The 19,567-nt window shown below is 44.0% G+C and overlaps 2 protein-coding genes across 2 annotated transcripts in view; one reads left to right on the plus strand and one right to left on the minus strand.

Annotated features, from left to right (window-relative positions):
- Positions 1–7,937: 7,937 nt before the first annotated feature.
- On the minus strand, positions 7,938–12,386 carry ZNF597 (zinc finger protein 597). The gene is made up of 4 exons (XM_061209281.1): positions 12,250–12,386; positions 12,033–12,115; positions 11,023–11,149; positions 7,938–9,054 (listed from the first exon to the last, which is right to left on the minus strand). Exons 2-4 carry the CDS (start codon positions 12,063–12,065, stop codon positions 7,958–7,960), a joined length of 1,257 nt encoding a protein of 418 aa, XP_061065264.1. The 5' UTR covers positions 12,066–12,115; positions 12,250–12,386; the 3' UTR covers positions 7,938–7,957.
- A 259-nt stretch (positions 12,387–12,645) lies between these two features.
- Positions 12,646–19,567, plus strand: part of NAA60 (N-alpha-acetyltransferase 60, NatF catalytic subunit) — a 44,390-nt gene continuing 37,468 nt past the window's right edge. Inside the window, exon 1 of the mRNA XM_061208847.1 lies at positions 12,646–12,790. The gene's annotated coding sequence lies outside the window, so the exon portion shown is untranslated. The remainder of the gene's footprint in view (positions 12,791–19,567) is intronic.

Raw genomic sequence — 19,567 nt, forward strand, 5'->3', positions numbered from 1 at the left:
GGTGGGCATCTCTGGCTTTAGCCACTGATGGCACACTCTCCAGAGGTGGCTAAGAGCCTCTCTGGCGCAGCTACCCCTCCTGGCAGAGGGGCCTAATGCATTGACAGCAGTGTTTCAGGACCAGGATGGTAGGCTTGCAGGTTCGATTCCCGCCCCCAGTGGTACCTTTTATCAGGGGGCTCTCCAGTTCTGGGGGATGGGGAGTTCCAGGGCACCCAAGTTTGCAAGCATCTTATGGCTCAGGAGACAGCTTCATACCAGCTGGGACTGAACTGAATCTGGGAATGTCACACCCTGTCTCTCTGTGGGGTGTGGTTGGGCATCTGGGCTCTCCAATTTCTGTTTTTCCCTGGAAACAAACAGTACAGGTGAGCAAGAAAAGCTTACTATATGTGGGGTCAGCTGACACATTACCTGAGGCCCTTGCTATGTTCTCTGTTAGGACCCTGTGCCCTTTCCAGAAGCCTCCAACCAATGAAGTCAAGTCGGTGTTTAGCTCTCAGCTCTTCTTTCTGGCCAGGTGCGACCCCTCTCACAGCATAACATACCTCTTCTCAATCACACTGAACACAGCTGCACTGTCACCCTCACTTGTGATGAACACGTCTCCCTAGAAAGTTTAGAAAAACTGTAAACTCATGAGAGGCAAGCAATCTCTCCACAAAGCTACCAACCATCAAGTCACCCAAACCGGAAACTTCCAAGTCATCTTTGACTCCCTGCTTTCTCACCCCACCAAAGCGTCACCTTTTCCTCCTCAATCTGTCTTGAAGCCCCGCCATCTTCCTCATTCCTGTGACCCCTAGTGAGGGCCCTCATCTCTCACTCGCTTTATTGCAACAGCCTCCTGAGTGTCTGTTGTCTCCGAGCTTGTCCCAGTCTGCAGCATCTGGCTATGGTCATCCCCACAACGTCAAAACCCTGTCCCTGCCTTGCTGTCAACCCGGGTCAGTGCTGTTGGGTAAGGGTGGAGAGAGAGAGAAGTCAGCTTTGAGAGATATTTTTGAGGTAGAATCCACAGGACTTGATGACTGAAAGTTTGAGGAGCAGAGGAGGGAGTGTGTGTTAGCAGCATGAGCAATTGTGTGGATGTGGCGCCACATACTGGAGGCAGAGAGATGAAGGACTAAAGGCCTGGGACTTCCCTGGTGGCGCAGTGGTTAAGAATCCACCCCCCAATGCAGGGGACATGAGTTTGAGTCCTGGTCCGGGAAGATCCCACATGCCGCGGAGCAACTAAGCCTGTGAGCCACAACTACTGAGCCTGTGCTCTAGAGCCTGCGAGCCACAACTACTGAAGCACGCGTGCCTAGAGCCCGTGGTCCGCAACAAGAGAAACCACTGCAATGAGAAGCCCACGCACTGCAACGAAAAGTAGCCCCTACTCACTGCAACTAGAGAAAGCCCGCGCACAGCAAGACCCAACGCAGCCAAAAATAAATAAATAAATAAATTTTTTTTTAAAAAAAGGACTAAAGGCATGAGTTCGGTTTTGGGCATGTGTTTTTTTTTTCTTTGTTTGCTTGTTTGAATTTTATTGGAATATAGTTGATTTACAACATTTTGTTAGTTTCAGGTTACAGCAAAGTGATTCAGTTATACATATACATTTTTCATTCTTTTTTAGATTCTTTTCTCATATAGGTTATCACAGAATACTGAATAGAGTTCCCTGTGCTATACACACAGGTCCTTGTTGGTTATCTATCTTATATATAGGAGTGTGTGTATGTTAATCCCAAGCTCCTGATTTATCCCTACCCCCTCCCCACGTTTCCCCTTTGGTAACTGTAAGTTTGTTTTGTAAATAAGTTCAATTGTATCATTTTTAAAAATTAGATTCCACATATGAGTGATATCATATATTTGTCTTTCTCTGTCTTACTTCACTTAATATGATAATCTCTAGATCCATCCATGTTGCTGCAAATGGCATTAATTCGTTCTTTTTTATGGCTGAGTAATATTCCATTGGGCATGTGTTTTCATGCCTCAGAGACACCAAAGGAAGATCTCTCTTTTGCACTTGAATACAGGCATCTAGAGTGCAGGAGAGAAGAAAAATTGGGGCTAGACATAAAGTGAGGTACTTGTAGTCATGGAAGTGGCTAAGCTCGCTTGGGGGTTGGGGCGGGAAAGGGGGGGGTGGGGACTGTGGATTCAGGTGATCCCAAGATACACGCTGACCAAAAGCATGTTAGAATTCGGCTGTGGAGTACACAGAAATCAGGTGAAGAGACTGGCGCTGGTTCCAGAGAGAAGTGTCGACTTTTAAAACAACACACAACTTAAAAGTTGTGAGTCAAGTTTATTCATTGTCTTACCGAGGACTACAGCTGGGGAGACAGCCTCTCAGATAGCTCTGAGAAACTGTCCTGAAGAACTTAGGAGGGGAATATATGTGATTTTGACGAAGGGGTATGCAGCACGCCCCTCCGTAGGAGGTTACTGCTATTCACAAGGAACAGATATCTTAGTAATGCTTTTAGTGCTTTTCCAAGTATGGGACGATGCAAGAATTTGGGTTCATAAAATTTTCTCCTTAAAATATCTCACTCTCTGAAGGCCGGCTCTGCCAGTTTTCCCAGAGCACAGAGTGCCTCATTCCTGATCTTCGCCCTGAATTCCTTTCGGGTCGTTTTGAAGGTCAGTGACTGCAGTGGCTAACGACGCAAGCCTTGCAGAACTGGACAGGCAGCGACACTCTTTAGTTGGCAGAAGACACTCTACCCAGGGCAAGTGAGAGGCTCAAAGCGTCCCTTTCGACAAGTTAAGAGACAAACGGGGCGAGCCCATAGCTTCGCGTTGCCAAAGTAGGGTTAGGGCCCAGGAGGTAGCGCCGGGCTCCTTTTCCCGTCACCAGTGCGAGATTCGGGCTGGCCCCCCACAGTCCCACCCACGTAACCTTCCCGCTGGTGCGGAGAGAGAGACCAGAGGAACCGCTCCGCAGACGCTCTCACCCGCCCCGCTCGGCTTCTGCAGAGGCCGCCTCTCTTTGGGTGGCGGAGGTGGGCCGGGCGTCTGGCCGAGCAGCCGCTGGGTCCCCCGCCCACCACGGCCGCTCCAGGAATGCGCAGCTGTGCCGCCGGAAGACGGCGACGGAAGTAAGCGTAGGACTTTCGATTCCCAGCCTTGTGGGCCGCTCTAGCGCGTCTCGTCTCTTTGGTGTTTCCGCCGGCCTGCGCGGCTGGTGGCCGAGCGGCACAAGGTCTCTCCCAGGCCTCGCAAAGCCTTCTGGGAGCTCTACTCCACGCGTCCTCAACTCCAACCCCCGCTCTAGACGGCGGCCCACGCAGGGCTTTGGTGGCCTGCGTGGCCGGAGGTATAGCCGTCGTGGAGCAAAGACTGGAAGGGAAGATGACGTCTAATGACGTCTAATGCCGTCTCCCGGGAGCAGTGCTGGAGTCTTCTGACTTCCGGGAGCAAAAGATTTTACCTCCATTATTAAACGGCCGAAGTCACTCATTAACCCCTTCCAAGCCACAATCCTGCCACACAATGTCACATCTCATTGACATCTCAAACTACTAAAGTGTAAAAAAAAATTTTAAAGTTCACTTCATTGTCATCATCATAAAAAAGCATTTATTAGATGCCAAATTGCACATCAGACAGTAATCACTGCCCAGTGAGAGCTTTAACTCTAGAGCTAAGACTGATGAGAATACACCAAAAACTGTAAAATCAAAACATTAAACAAACAGCACAAGTGCCTCCAATACACATATTACTTCTAAGGTATCCAAAGGAACTAGAGACTGCAGCATATTCTCAGGTTTATATAACTGTATATTTATATCATATCCCCACACTCCCTAGATTGTTAATACAAGGAAGGATGTCAAAAAATAAGACGAAACACCTGTAGTCAGACGGGCTGTGAAGAGATGGATAATGGTCATCCTGATATCAGATCAATAGCTCTCTCAATCTACAAAACTAAAACAGATGAATATAAACACTTCTAATGAAGATTATTTAGTTACTTTTTAAACAGATGTCCAAGCAAAAACACTTTCCAACGGAAATCCTATAGGCTTAACAAGTTTAATGAACACTTTCAAATAGACTCTTTATTCAGATAAACTATAACCTGCTTAGTACACATATGCAGTAAATTGGCACATTACTTTGAGCAAAATCTGCAGTATCAGATTGTATGACATGCTGCAGTCATCAGAATAATGCCACTTAATTATATGGAATCACAGGAGTCAAAGACTCAAAACAGCATTTGCTGTGAAATGTCACTTGTTTTTAGTTTTAACTCCCTGAATTACTGGGTTAGTCATTTTCTATGTTAAATGCAGAGATGTGAATAGACTATTACCTACTGCAACAACGCTGTAAACAAAACTATTTTGAGTTCAACTCCTTCAAGAATAACAATTAAATTCCACAGTTTCTTTAATTACAAAATGTAAACTTAACATCTGCAGGCTATTGGAATAATGCTGTTTCATCAATGACGGATGTTAGAGAACCTGATAGTCCAGCAATCACATTAAGGACTTTAATACACATTTTCATCACTGCATCAATAACAAAACCAAAGAAATTTGTTCAACAATTGAATTCTTCAGTACAAAGTTTTCACTCTGCCTGTGTTAATATCCATGCTGCAAAATGTTGTGAACCGACTGTTCCTAGCAATAAACTCCTGCATTTAGTTTTTCATCCCTATATTAACTTTCATCCAAGTATTCATTAAAAGTAACATGGGGGCTTCCCTGGTGGCGCAGTGGTTGAGAATCTGCCTGCCAATGCAGGGGACACGGGTTCGAGCCCTGGTCTGGGAAGATCCCACATGCCGCGGAGCAACTAGGCCCGTGAGCCACAACTACTGAGCCTGCGCGTCTGGAGCCTGTGCTCCGCAACAAGAGAGGCCGCGACAGTGAGAGGCCCGCGCACCGCGATGAAGAGTGGCCCCCGCTTGCCGCAACTAGAGGAAGCCCTCGCACAGAAACGAAGACCCAACACAGCCAAAAATAAAAATAAATTAATTAAAAAAAAAAAGTAGCATTGTGGCTAAAAAAAAAACAAAAACAAAAAAACATGGTAGGCTAATGATGTCTCTGAATTAATGACCATCTGTGGAATCTGTCAGTTAACACTGTAAACAGAGGGTGAAAAAGCCATCTGCATAAAACCAGCATGGGTCTCACTGATGGATACTGACCGCTTCCTTCAACTCCTTGGGCTCAGAGCAGCTCGAATTACATCCAGCAAATGGATTTAGGTGCAAGTGCACAATAAAGCAACAACTGAAAAGATGCCTCTTTCACAGTAGCTGACACTCAGGGATTTTTTTTTTCCTCCGCATAACAATCATTAACAATATTACACCAAAAAGGCATTTTAATTATACTCATGTATATATTAATGTCTTTGTAAAAGATATTTTTCTAATCTCTTGTGGAGGTTTGGCATAATCTTCCAAGATCTAGAAAATAAAAATGTAAAAACTGAAGTTAATTGTGAAGGAAACCTCATCTGGAAAGGTAACTTCCCATGCTGAGTGCAGAACGTCATTGATGGTATGAATTTTCACCTTCCCCTGTACTTTCTTAGGAGCAAAGGAAAGGATGACAGCTTCCATGTTTCAGGTCAGCACCACTCTGTCCAAACGCCTTCTAAAATAGTCTTCTCTACTTCTTTCTGCAGCAACTCTGCTACTAGGGACCTCTTTCCCAGTTTCATCCCCGACCCTGCAACTCTTCAGTTAACTGAAATATGGGAGCCCCTACTATGTGCCAATGGCGCACTGTGCCAGCTGCTCCCACGGAAGGCAGAAGCAGAAAAGCAGGGAGGCAGTACTTTCTGATATTTAGCAAAGGTGTTTATATCCCAGAGCTGGCTGATAAGAAACCTAACTGGAGACCATCTTTCTACACAATTCTAACCACCTCAGACAGAGAGACTTGCTGAAGAAGAACCTATAGAAGACCTCGCTTTTTTATTTGAGACCCCAAAGGCCCGGCAGACTGGTGTCCTGTATCCTAAGAGTGGAGACATCGGAAACAATGAGCCAAGTGTGACCTTGACATACAGAGCACAGGGTCTCAACTGTGGATCTGCAAACAAGAAGCAAAAGAAGAATGAGGAAAAGTGGGAAAGGAGTGGGTGAGCTGGGTTAGGGCTATTGGTTTCCCTTTTCCTCACCAACAGTATCTTCCTGCCTCTAATCAGTGTTAAGAGCTTACAGCAGTAGCCAGCACCTTTTTGTACATTCAGTTCTCAATCTGCTGTTCAGTAGAAAGACCCTACCTTCCAGGTACTACTTTCCTCCAATTAGTCCTAAAGGGGCCTATTATTACTCCTGAGGTTTCCCAGTGATAATCCCATTTTAGTAAATGCCATACTTTTATACCATTTATGTAGAATAAGACCATTCTCACATCCCAATAAAAAACCCCTTTAAATGCTGCTTTGCTGATAGGTACACAATTTTGCGTTAAAGAGTAATTCCACATGAATGTAACATTTACAAGATCCCCTGGTTCTTTAACATTAATAACCATTCCATTTAACAATATTTTGCTCCAGTATTTACATGTAACAGCAGTATCTATATATTTTCAAGTATTTTGATTAAGCTCTAACAATTTTCTATATGTATCTTTCTTTGGATATGAGGAAGAAAAACTTTTTTCTTACACCAAACTCAACTAAAACCTAAACTCAAACTAAACTAAAACTATACTCTGTAGAGTTTGCAATCTCTGATTATAGGGATGGAGTTTGAACCTCAAGTCCTGAACAGTCTTTCAGTTGCTTTGTAACCATACACGTAAGTCAGGCTTGGGATGAAGCACTAAGGGAATGAAGCACGTGCACAGGGTAGCCTCCATGATGACCATCCTCACCCACCCATCTCAGTCCCCCAGCTGCCTGCAGTTTTAACATGTGGTGCAAATGCCAACATATAACGCAGTGTCGCTGAACACATGGCCTCTGACAGCAGAGACCAGAGGTTAAATGCCAGCTTCAGCACGTTGCTACTTTTGTGTCTTGGGCAATGTACTGATTGTACCCTCCAGGGGCTCTACTTACTCATTTACGAAACGAGGATAGTCCTTTTCTGTCAGATTTATTCTGAAGATTAAATTAATATAACTGAAGTATTGAGCATGCACACTAAACAAGGGTTACTGTTATTCATAGCAAGGCAAGTAATGTGCTTTGGTAGAGACTTGGAGGTAAATCCTCTTAGAGAGAAGCAAGTACCTTTCCATTGCTCAAGTCCAGGCACCAGAAAGGGCTGTAGTCAGATTGCTAAAATTCCTTCCAAACACTTGAATCACAAAGGCCAGTGGCATCAGATCTGAGAATGGATACTAACTTCACGGATACTAACAGCCATCTCGACACTAACTAGTCCAACCCATTTGGGAACACTTCACATGGAGGGAAAAAAGCTTCCAAACCCCTCCAGAAATTCATATGTAAAACAATAATCTCATACAAACATTACATTCTGATTGTTACAGCAAAAAAAAAAAAGGTATAAAATAGATATAAAGGTACTTACTTTCCTAGATCCTAGATCTGCAGAACTAGCAAACAATAAATAAATTTGCCTTCTAAAACTTACTTAGAAACCACGTAAACAAAATTAAAAGAACTCTAGCAATAACCTTCATTTTAGTGAAAACTGAATTTTTTTTTTATAAGTTCTGTATCTTTCTCCGGCTCATACAAATGGAATCTGGATAGTAACTGAGCTCCTGAGTTAGAATTCTGGCTTTGTTCAGTAGCTGTGACACTGACTATGCTTCCTCCATTATAAAACCGAAATCATGGTGCCTAAATCAAGGTGGTGGTGAAAATTAAATGATATATTACATGGAATGTGTGTAAAATGCTTAGCACAGTACCTGGCACATAAAGGGTAACTGTGCCCCAGTTTTCAGTATAAATACTGAGAAGCACAAGCATTAATGAAAACTTGCTATATTTACGTGGTGTTTTGCGCATGGGTTTGCTGATGGACAATGAGATGTGTTTTCAACCTGAAACTTTTCCCACACACAGTACATTTAAAAGGTTCTCCTGTGTGGTTCTTCTGGTGGCATGCAAGCTCTGAGTACGAAATAAAACTTTCTGCACAGGGTTTGCATTTATGGGGCTTTTCCCCTCTGTGAATGCTTTGATGGGAGATAAGCTCAGAGATACAAAGAAAGGTCATCGAACACTCAGGACACTTTAAGGGTTCGAATTCTGAGAACGAAAGCAAATTTTCCCCGCAATCGCTGCAGTGTTCAGGGTTGTCCTCGTGGCCCCGCTCGGGGAGGGCCAAGTGCGAGGGCTGCCCAAAGCATTTCCCACTCGGACTGCATGGGTGCTGGCTGGCTGACCCGTGCCTTTTCTCAGGCAAAGCCAGATTTGTTTTCTGACCAAAATATTTACCACAGGCTTTTTTGGCAGCGTGGGTTTTCTGATGCTGTGCCAATCCTGGGAGCCACATGAAACCTCTTCCACATATGCCACAGGTGTAGGGTTTCTCCTTTACATGGATATTCATGTGCCGAGACAGATGTGAGTGCTGGCGGAAGCTGCTGCCGCACTCGGCACACTTATATGGTTTCTCGCCGGTGTGGATTCTCTGGTGTGTTCTCAAGTTGGCTCTGTGATTGAAAATCTTCCCACAGCCACCACATTTATACTTTTTCTCTCCTGAATGCATTTTCTGATGCAAAACAAGGTATGAACTATCACTGAAGCTTTGGTCACATTCAGGACACTTGCATGAATTTTTGGCTTCTTCCCCAGGAAATTCAAGAATTTCAGAAAGTGCTCTGGTTCCTAAACACTGAGATAGTTCTATCAAAGGGGTGTGGTTTTCAATGGTAACTAAAAGGCTTATGAACCTCTTCTTGCAAGCAGGAGTTCTACCTGACATTTTCCTTTCAAGGTTTCCAACTCCATGCTCAGAGGAATTTTCTGGGTAATAGACAAGGGGCACAGCAATGGAGTATTTTTCTAGGGCAAGCTCTTCAAGTCCCATAGATTCTAGCCTTAGCTTCTGATTAATCTCAATCTTGCCTTCTCCTCCTGTTGATAAAAACAAAACAAAGCAAAACATAAACACCCTCAAGTAGTACTGGGGAAAGAACAAACTAGTTACACAGAGGACCAGGAAGCTATAGGATGGCTGACAAAACTCAGGCCTGCCCAAAAGCATTAGTTTTTAATATTTTCCCAAATATTCTTAATTTATAAAGCCAATATATCAATCCAAAAGGGATCTTTCCTTCCAAAGCAACAGCCCTATGACTGCCCCAGCTCACTGCCTGGAAAGGGTTTCTGGGCTGCAGGGCAGTGTGTGGAAATCCAGTCTTCAGTGGTTTTGCTAATTCGAGGAGACCAAGTTCAGAAATGCCAAGGCTGCTAGAATTTGACAGCAAAATACCAGAGAAGAGGCAGATGCCCAGGCAGAGGGCTCTGGGCATCTAGATGGGGTCCCCTTAAGACTCTGGCTGCGTACTAATCTGTAAATGCATCTGAGGAAACTACCCCAGGTCAGGGAAAGAACCACCAAAAAGGAATAGAAAGAGCAATCTCCAGAATTCACATAATAGTTCAATAGTTCATGTTCCCACCAGCCAAAATGGAAAGACTCCCTACCACACAGAGCATCAGGCAGTATGCTTAGAAAGACACTGCCTTAGCAGCAGGCCAAATCAGCCCTAGACTAAAGATTGCTCTGAACACACCCTAACAAAGCAAAAAGCAAGCCTTGAAAGGATCATATTGATCCCAAGTAACTTACTGATAAATTAGCACCCTACCCCAAAGTCCAAAAATTGTTTTGAAAATACAGCAAAAGCCAGCATACAACAACATAAAACTCACAATGTCCAACATCCAATCAAAAATTACCAGGCATGTAAAGAAGCAGAAAAATATGACCCGTAACTAGGAGCAAAATCAATCAACAAAAGCAGACCCAGAAATGACACAGATGATAAAACTAGTAAAAAGAATGTTTAAAGAGCTATTATAAATATGCTTCACATGTTCAAGAAGGTAGAGGAAAACAAAATGATGAAGACAGAAGTAGAAAATATAAAATGTGAGTTCTGGGAAAGTTCAAATAGTCAACCCTAGTCAAGGATAAAATCTACTCAGGCATAGGAATGTTTCTACATTATAGTTCCTCTTAGGTGAGAAAGGCACACCATCCCCTTAAGATTAAAGCGATTTCCAACCTTTAGCAAATAATAGTAACCCATACTAATGGAGTTTCACAAGTAAAATTGTGAATTGACCATAACAAATATCTGGAAAGATTACCAGGTCTTATGCAAAACCACAGTCACTGTATTAGACAGGATTTTTGCCTTTTAAAAAAATTTTTAATTTTTTAAAAAATAAATTTATTTATTTTTATTTATTTATTTTTGGCTGCATTGGGTCTTTGCTGCTGTGCACGGGCTTTCTCTAGCTGCAAGAGCGGGGGCTACTTTTCATTGTGGTGCACGGGCTTCTCATTGTTGTGGCTTCTCTTTGTTGCAGAGCACGGGCTCTAGGCGTGCGGGCTTCAGTAGTTGTGGCTCGTGGGCTCAGTAGTTGTGGCTCGTGGGCTCTAGAGCACAGGCTCAGTAGTTGTGGCACACAGGCTTAGTTGCCCCATGGCATGTGGGATCTTCCCAGACCAGGGCTCGAACCCATGTCCCCTGCTTTGGCAGGTGGATTCTTAACCACTGCATCACCAGGGAAGTCCCTAATTTTTTTTTGCCCTGCTGCATGGCTTGCATGGGATCTTAGTTCCCTGTCCGGGGCTCCTGGCAGTGAAAGCACCGAGCCCTAACCACTGGACCATCAGGGAATTGCCAATTTTTGCCTTTTAAGAATCAACTCACCCTTTGAAAATTGCACTCTCATGCAAGTTCTTGTCATGTCCACATAAATCACTCAGGGATAGGTCCCACTCCCCCATACCAACATGTGGATGAGATATGCAATCCTAATCCTAGAAATGACCAAAGTTCAAAAATGCAGGAAAAACAACTATGTTACCCATCAAGGCCATATCCTCCAAACACTCCTGTGGCGTGTCTCTGCTGCAGGACCTCTGGGCAGGGTGCAGACTCACACACTCCTCTTGAGAAAAATATACAGCCAGGTCCTCAAACAGCACTGGTCCCTGAAACAACACGAGAGCCCATCTCAGGACAAGAAGCTGGAAAGCTACCCCCTTACTCAGTCTGGGAAGGCTGAGAAGAGCTAGAAACATCAGAGGCAAGGGAGAAAAGGGCTTGGTGGAAAAGGTCCCTGAGTGCTGGCGAGGGGGTATGAATGGGTTCTGAGGGCTGGAGGTGGGGATTAGGAAGGAGAGAGTAAAAATGGACCACTGGAGGTAGTGGTATAAGGACCAAAACGGTAAACTGGGAGAAGTTCTAGAAGAGCCTATTAGAAGAGCAAAGATGAGGGAACAACTCTCAGGGAACCATTAAGGAAACCATTACGTAGGGATGCTCTAAGGGAAAGGAGAAGACTGAGCAGCCCGGGAAGACTCATGACAGGACAGGAGGTCCAGTGTTCTCCCAACATCCTTCCCTTTGCTGGTCCCTCTCCTTCTTCTTCGTCACACTCATGGCTAAGCTCACTGCAGCATCATATCCAGGCCTACTCCTCTTTCCCTAAGTTTACCAAACTTATAAATCAATAGAGCTCTGGTGTGATTAAGAATCACCTGGGGTTTCTGTTTGTTTCTGTTTATTCAACAGGTGTGGAATGAAGCTTAGAAATCTGTAAGTTTGAGCAGCATTCCAGAAAGACACTTTGAGGTACCCTGTAATAGCCTTCTCCAATGGGCCCTGCTCCCAGTTGGTGGTTCTAAAAGGAAGGCTCTGATAAGCCATTTCTCCTATATGCCTGGTAGGAACAGAGACAGCTTGGTGAAAGGGCTCTCTGGGGATGAGGAGCCCTCGCATCACGGGCATGCCTCACCCTCCTCCAAAAGAGGCCAGGCAGAGGCCAGAAAGGAGCGACCGGAACTTGGACCGAGAGAAGGGACCCGGTCTCACCTGGGCCCCGGTTGTAGGGAGTGTGGATGCCATCTTGAGGGGTGGTAGTGTCTTCAAGTCGCCACAGGGACTTCGGGACAGATCTGGGAGGGGAGAAAATAGTACTTGGAGGGGCCAATTCGGCTGCCAAGCTCCTCCACGGACCCCCTCGCATCCCCACACCCTTTAAGACCTGAGCCTATGACTCCTCTCCCCGGGCCGGCCGGGCCCCACTTACGGCTCCGAGACTAAAGATCTCAGGAAGCCTCCCGCTATCCAGTCAAAAGCAACAGAAAGCGACGCCCAGCCGAGACCCGAGACCGAGAGACGGCACCACCGTTAGGCTCCCACGCTCCCATGCTCCCCTACGCTGGACTTGCCGGGAAAGCCGCCGGATGCGGCCGGCCCCCATGCTTTTACGCAGCTCTGCCTCTGATTGGCTAGCGTGACCTAGGAGGGGGCAGTCCCTTTTGAGTGTTGACCAATCGGGCGCCTTAATGGAGGACCTCCCGCGCCCGGCTCACCTGGCATTCTGGGAGATGTAGTTTTCCCTCAGTTTGTCCAAGCATTTCCGGTTCCGCTGTCTGGGTCTCCACCGTGAGCTTCGTGCCGGCGGACCTGGTGAAGTGGAGCGTTAGCGTGACCGCGGAGGGACGTAATGTTTCAGGGAAGAAGGAAAGCAAGTAGACGGAGAGAATCCGGAACCTGAAGAGTATCGGTACTGAAATGTGGGTTCGGCCGGCAGTACCCTGTGGGTCCGAAATTTTGGTCCGGCCGAGGTGAGATGCCTGAGTGGCCAGGAGTGCGGGTCCTAGTCTTAGCCTGAGTAGTCCGCTGTGTCTTGGGCGGACTGCGTGGCCATGGAATGTAAAGGGGTGTCTTCTGGGTGGACAAAGTTCAGGTCGGCGCAGGCCGGTTGCTCGTCTCCAACGCAGTGTATTCTAGGGGCATTGTGCCCGGCGACTGCAGCCCAACCGAGCCGTATCAGGCTCGGAGCCACAGCGGACTTCAAGCGGTAGTAGAGCCATCGGATTGCTTCGCGGGACGTTGTAGGCCTCTTAATACCTCACATTCGACCTGCCCCATTGCCACATATTTTCCACTTTACTGGCACTGGGTACCGTGGTGTAGGGATTTGGAATTAGAAAATTGAGCTGCTTCCGCAGCTCTGCCACTAATTGCTTGTGTCATTTTGGCCTATATACAACTTTGCTTTCCTCAGCTGCAAAGAACTCAGAAGCCTTTCCTCAGAGGGTAGTTTCAAAGAAGTTGTCAGTTTACAAAGGTGTCTGAAAAAACAAGGGTGATATTTACCTTAATAGAAAATTCTGAATACATCTCAATATATTTTCTTATTCTTGTGCCAGTCATGTTCCTGTACCTAAAAGGTTACTCAAGGAGTGGTTGCATATTAACTGAAGCAATATTATCAGAGCTGACAAAATAAGTAACGGGATTTGGTGGAATATCAGATAGGATAGTTTCAGCTGCAAGTAACAGAAAACCCAACAAAATGTTCAAAAGTAGGGCAGTTATAGGTTGATTAATTCAATGGCATAATGACACCATCATGGTCCCAATACTTCCATATTTCTCCTCTGCCATCCTTAGCATGTTGGGGAAGATGGCAATGGAATCCACGTAATACATGCCGACAAGCATTGTGTCGTGTACTAATCCTAAACCAATCATTATCAAGAGTAAAAAGACTAGCTACTCTATTGGTTTTCACCCATCATGGTTCACCTCCAGGGGACCCAGTCTCTCCTGACCATCTACCTGCACAAAATCAGGGCTCTGTTGGAAAATAAAAAGAAGGACGAAGAATAGACAGGTTAACTAACAGTATCTGCCACAAGTGACATCTTGACAGGTAGAGCTAGGCCTTGTGGGGATGGGTCACAAAAGAGGTATCTGGGGGTCCCAGGAGGAAGGAGAAAGGTGCTGAAAGGACAGGTGGAAGAATGATAAGGACAAACTTTCCTACAGGCTAGACCAACCCAAAGTGTAAATGTTGAAGAAGAGCTAATGGCCTGGTACATGTTCACCATGTAATCACAGTGCTGTTCAAGTAGTCCTCTTTCCCCTCTTCCTTTGTACTTAACTTTATGGTATTCTTATGTCAGAGATATTTCATTTGGGGCTAGATCCTCCTGATTTTGATCTGTGGCCCTTTCACCAAGAACAAGTGGCTCTAATGGCCCTTTCCTTTGAATCCTGTTCTCATTAGTACAAAGAGATAAACCCAGTTTCCAATGATTAGAAATTAAGCCTGTGGTATTAACTCACTGGGTAACCAGAGAGTTATCTTTGAAACAGGAGAGGAACAAAATCTTCCCTAGGCCTTCTGACTACCAAAACTAAACAAGTAGATCAAGAAAGAAGAAGCTTGAAAGCTTGATCTTGCTAAAAGGAAAGAGATGAGATACAAAGTCTATGATACACCAAGATTGAAAGAATAAGACAGTTATATACCTAACTTGATTTTTTATTTATTTATTTTTCTAACTTGATTTTTTAAAAATCAGAGGTGCTTGACCATATATCCATTAGAAGTTCAAGTGACAGATTTTAATCATCCAAACTTAAAAATTCTTCTGCCACAACCTTTTGACAAGTTTCTTCATTTCAGCCCCTAACATACCAATAATAATAATAATCTGTATGTATTAAAATTCTTTCCATAGCCAAATATCTGCTTTCTCTCTGAAGATCACATCATCTTTTTTAAAATTAAAAGTAACTTTTTATTATTACAAAACAGTATATGTACATTTTAGAAAGTTAGAAAATACAGATAAAAAAATAGAAAATAAAAGCACCACATTCTTATCACCCAGACATTATCACTATTTATTGTTAAGTATATATTTTTTCCTTGGTAATTTTAAACATGACTTCCAGAATGAATTACTCACTAGGTTTGGTGTTATTTTGGCCATGCTGCGCAGCTTGCGGGATCTTGATTCGCAGACCAGGGGTCAGACCTGGTCCTCGGCAGTGAAAGTGCTGAGTCCTAACCACTGGGCCGCCAGGGAATTCCCAGGTTTGGTGTTTTTAACATTCCCAGATGGTACTGCTTTTTAGGGTTTATTACTTAAAAATAAGTATGTCTGTTGTTCTTATAGCAGGGGTCCCCAACCCCCAGGCCGTGGACCGGTACCAGTCCGTGGCCTGTTAGGAACTGGGCCGCACAGCAGGAGGTGAGCAGGGGGCGAGCGAGCGAAGCTTCATCTGCCGCTCCCCATCACTCCCCATCGCTGGCATTATCGCCTGAACCATTCCCCAACCCCCCCCCCCTCCCAACCGCTGTTCGTGGAAAAATTGTCTTCCATGAAACCGGTGTCTGGGCCCAGAAAGGTTGGGGACCACTGCTTAGAGCCTTTAGTGTATCCTTCATGAGATTTTACTACCAATGGGAAGTTGACAGGGTCTTCTCACAGTGCACCAAAGGAGTCTAGACAAGCAAGAATAATCTTTTTTCCCGACTTCAGCAGGAGGCTTTTCTCATAAGTATCCAAAATACCTGACTGAGCAGTTAGAAAGCTGGGTTCACTAGTTTGTCTCTAATTGGGGAATGATGGCTGTAGCTCATGCCTGCAGCTTTTACTTTCACCAAGAATAAGAGGCTCTCATGATTTGAAACTAGGATCACCTCTAGCTGGGCAGGAGGTCCTTCATCAGAAAGAAGCTCAGGGCTCTAAAATGTACCCCCAGTACGTTAATCCCATTACCAGAAAGTGGCTTTGCTCCGTATCAACTCTAGCAGGATTCTTTTTCAGTCACTGAGGCCAGAGATGTTTCCAAAGAAAGGTTCTAGATCTACTGATACTGATTAATTCTTGCAAATAGAAGCTGCAACCAGAGATTCCTGGAGGGTAATGAGATCTACAGAGAATGCAGGTTAAACACAGTGAGGACGGAGAAGAAACGATGGGTTGGATAGTAGGTTAGAGGACTATGTGCTCAGATAATTCATTTTCCCCGAAAAGGCCCATCAGATTGAGAATTCTGAGATCAGACTTGTCTGAGACACTTGGCCTAGGAGTTACAGAGATGGTGTGGCCAGGAGCAAAGTGATGGCCTGCCTCTTTCTCCCCTGCAGCATAAGAATGGCTGTACCTGGAGGGACGGGGGACTGAGCCAGCCGGAGTGCAGAGAAGAGTTCCAGGGAGTGAGTCAAAGCCTGCTGTGTCCTAAGCAAAAACTAAAAGAATACAGCAACACTAAACCTGCCCTAAAAGAAATAATTGAAAAGTCTTCCTTAAATAGAAAAGAGGCAAGGATCTATAGAAATGGGAAAATCACAATAGGAAAGGCAAATGTATAAAAGGACTGAAGATCACTTAAACAATCCAGTACATAGATTTAAAAAACAATCAAAAAAGTTTTGTAAAAGTGATTATAACTACATTTAACAGCAAAAGGATAAACAAGATGTAAAAGCCTGCTCTGCCTTGCTGTGGATGATGCGCTCATAGTCAGAGGGAACCTACTCAAATGAAACCCATCTTGCTAGTCAACATTTAAAAAATTATTAATACTGAATGATAGAGGGGGTTTAGTGAGACAAAAGCTTTTACTTTGCTGGTTGGTGGGTAAGCAAGTATACTCAGTATACTCTTGTAAAGTAATTTGCCCCTATTGTATGCATTGTGTGGTTGAAAACTATTCATACCATTTGACTCTGTAAATTTAATTCTAAAAATCTATGTTTTAACTGGGCATCTGATTTCATTAACTATACTGAGAAATTCAAAATAACATTGGCTTAAACAAATAGAAATATATTTTTCTCCCACATACAATCCAAGCTGGTCTGATAGCTATGCTCTGGAAAGTTGCTGGGAACCCAGGCTCCTTCTGCTTTGTGCTCCACTATCTTAGAGTGCTTCGTATCTTAAGCATGACTCTTACCCAGTATGGCTCAGTACCACACCTGCATTGCAGCCAACAGGAAGGAGAAAGGGAGGGCATGTCCCTTCCTTTTCAGGGTGGAACTTGGGAGGTTGCACCTATCACTTCTGTTCACATTCCATTAGCTAGATCTTAGTCACGTGGTCACAACCACACCTAGCTCAAGGGAGGCTAAGAAGCATAGTATCACTCTGGTAGCCCACACCCAGCTAAAAAGCACAAGTTCTATTACAATGAGAAAGAAGGAGGAGGTAGACACTGGGGACAGCTGGCAATAAGTGCCATGTTATCCTAAGGAAATATGTTGAATATGGAAAAAGATGAATGGAAATGGATGGGAAAACATGAAGTTCACTGCAGAATTATTTACAGTAGAGAAAAACTGGAGAAAAATGACCTAATTTCTAAGTATTTTTCCTCTCTTTCAGGAGGAAAGATTGCATCCAATTAAGATTATATATATAAGGAGTTTTTGATAACATGGGGAAATGCTTCCAATACTTTTTTTTTCTTTATAAATTTATTTATCTTTGGCTGCTTTGGTTCTTCGTTGCTGTGCACGGCTTTCTCTAGTTGTGGCGAGTGGGGGCTACTCTTCGTTGCGGTGCGTGGGCTTCTCATCGTGGTGGCTTCTCTTGTTGCAGAGCACGGGCTCTAGGTGCGCGGGCTTCAGTAGTTGTGGCGAGTGGGCTCTAGAGCCCAGGCTCGGTAGTTGTGTCGCACAGGCTTAGTTGCTCCGTGGCATGTGGGATCTTCCCAGACCAGGGCTCAAACCCATGTCCCCTGCATCGGCAGGCGGATTCTTAACCACTGCACTACCAGGGAAGACCCCAATATAAGTTTTTAAATGGGATACCAAATTGTACATAAAATGCCATCATAATTATTGAAAATATACTGAAAAGAGCAATAAGGAAACAATAATGTTGAGTGATTATCTTTGGATGATGAGCAAAGGGTAATTTTTTCTTCTTTATACTTTTTTCTATATTTTTCTTATTTATTACAGTGAGTATGTATTTCTTCCATAATTAGCAGATTATTTAAGCCAGGGCTCTGGAGTCAGATTGCCTGGGTTGAAATTGCTCCTAACAGTTTAACAGCTATAACATCTTGGGTTAATTATTTAACCTCTCTAAGCCTTAGTTTCCATATCTGCAAAATAGGAGTAATGATTGTAACTGCCTCCGATGATTATTGGGAAGATTAAAAGAAAATATGTTGCATAACACTTGGCATAAAAGAACTGCTCAAAAAGTATAAGCTTTATAATTGAAAAGGTTTCTAAATAAAACTGTTGTGTATTGGCACTTTAGCAATCAGATACCTCAATGTAATCCACAGATAGCTTCCTGTAATGAGGCGTTTCCCAAGAACTTGAAAGAGGGGAATAAGGCTGAATTTTGAGAATTAAATGGGGAAAATGAAGATAAAATCATGTTTCTGTAGAAATAAGAAGTAACCTCGGGACGTCCCTGGTGGTCCAGTGGTTAAGACTCTGCGATCCCAGTGCAGGGGGCCCCAGTTCGATCCCTGGTCGGAGAACTAAGATACCACATACTGCAACTAAGCCCATGTGCCACAACTACAGAAACCCGTGCGCTGCAACTAGAGAAGCCTGTACGCTGCAACGAAGAGCCTGTGCAGCCAAAATAAATAAATAAATAATTTAAAAATTTTTAAAAAGTAATCTTAAGGAAAGCCTGGGAAGTTAAGTCGTGATTTATGGATCTGAAAAGTAATGTGTTTACAGAGCGGCCTAGTCTGAATGGAGCCAAGAGAAAGAAGAGTCAGCAAGAGTCTGGCAGCCCTCCGGCACTGCTCAGACACGAGGAACATGGACTTGTGGGGCAAGCATTCCTGACCTTTGAGAAAGGCCTGAGTAAAAGATCTCCCTTAAGGCTCTCTTTTCTTTCCTCTTTATACGCTGCTCACCAAGAACTTTCTGGTTAGCAGTCTAGTTTCCCAGGAACACTAAGAGAGGAGGAGGTGTCTGGAGCAGGGTTAAGAGCATTCCAGTGACTCTTGACTATAAACAAGTAAACCAGAATTTGGTTTAAGCCTCAGTCTTTTGTGAGCCTGACTGGTAAGCCCAGTCTCAGGGTACACTGACAATAAAAATGGAGAATCAGACCTTCCCAATATACTGGCCTGACCCTCTTAGTCCAGGCTAAGTGGCCACTTCTGTCTTGGTTTTAATTGCAGCAATCAGTATCATTCTTGGTGATCCAGCTTATACACTTGCATCATTTTACACCCAAAGGGAATTTTTTTGGAAGCAAATTTTTTTTTTGCCTTGCAAAACTTATTTTATTTTTTTGAAATTAATTTGTATTGGGGTATAGTTGGTTTACAATGTCGTGTTAGTTTCTGCTGTACAGCAAAGTGAATCAGTTATACATATATCTGCTCTTTTTTAGATTCTGTTCCTATATAGGTCATTACGGAGTACTGAGTAGACTTCCCTGTGCTATACAGTAGGTTCTTATTAGTTATGTATTTTATATATAGTAGTGTGTATATGTCAATCCCAATCTCCCAATTTATCCCTCCCCCCGGAAGCAAAATATTTGGTTCATAGTTGTACTGGCTTTGATTCATGCAAATTTTTTTCCATTGTTTATTTTACAATACGAATG

This window comes from Eubalaena glacialis, chromosome 13, assembly GCF_028564815.1.
Source record: "Eubalaena glacialis isolate mEubGla1 chromosome 13, mEubGla1.1.hap2.+ XY, whole genome shotgun sequence".
NCBI lineage: Eukaryota > Metazoa > Chordata > Mammalia > Artiodactyla > Balaenidae > Eubalaena > Eubalaena glacialis.

Bases quoted from the DNA above. Each gene is read 5' to 3' on its own strand.
- ZNF597 (XM_061209281.1), bottom strand. From the start codon at position 12,065: ATGGCATCCACACTCCCTACAACCGGGGCCCAG. The intron at 11,150-12,032 runs GTGAGACCGGGT...GTGTTGTTTCAG, and splicing joins TCCCTACAACCGGGGCCCAG to GGACCAGTGCTGTTTGAGGA. The intron at 9,055-11,022 runs GTAACATAGTTG...TTTTATCAACAG, and splicing joins GGAGGATATGGCCTTGATGG to GAGGAGAAGGCAAGATTGAG.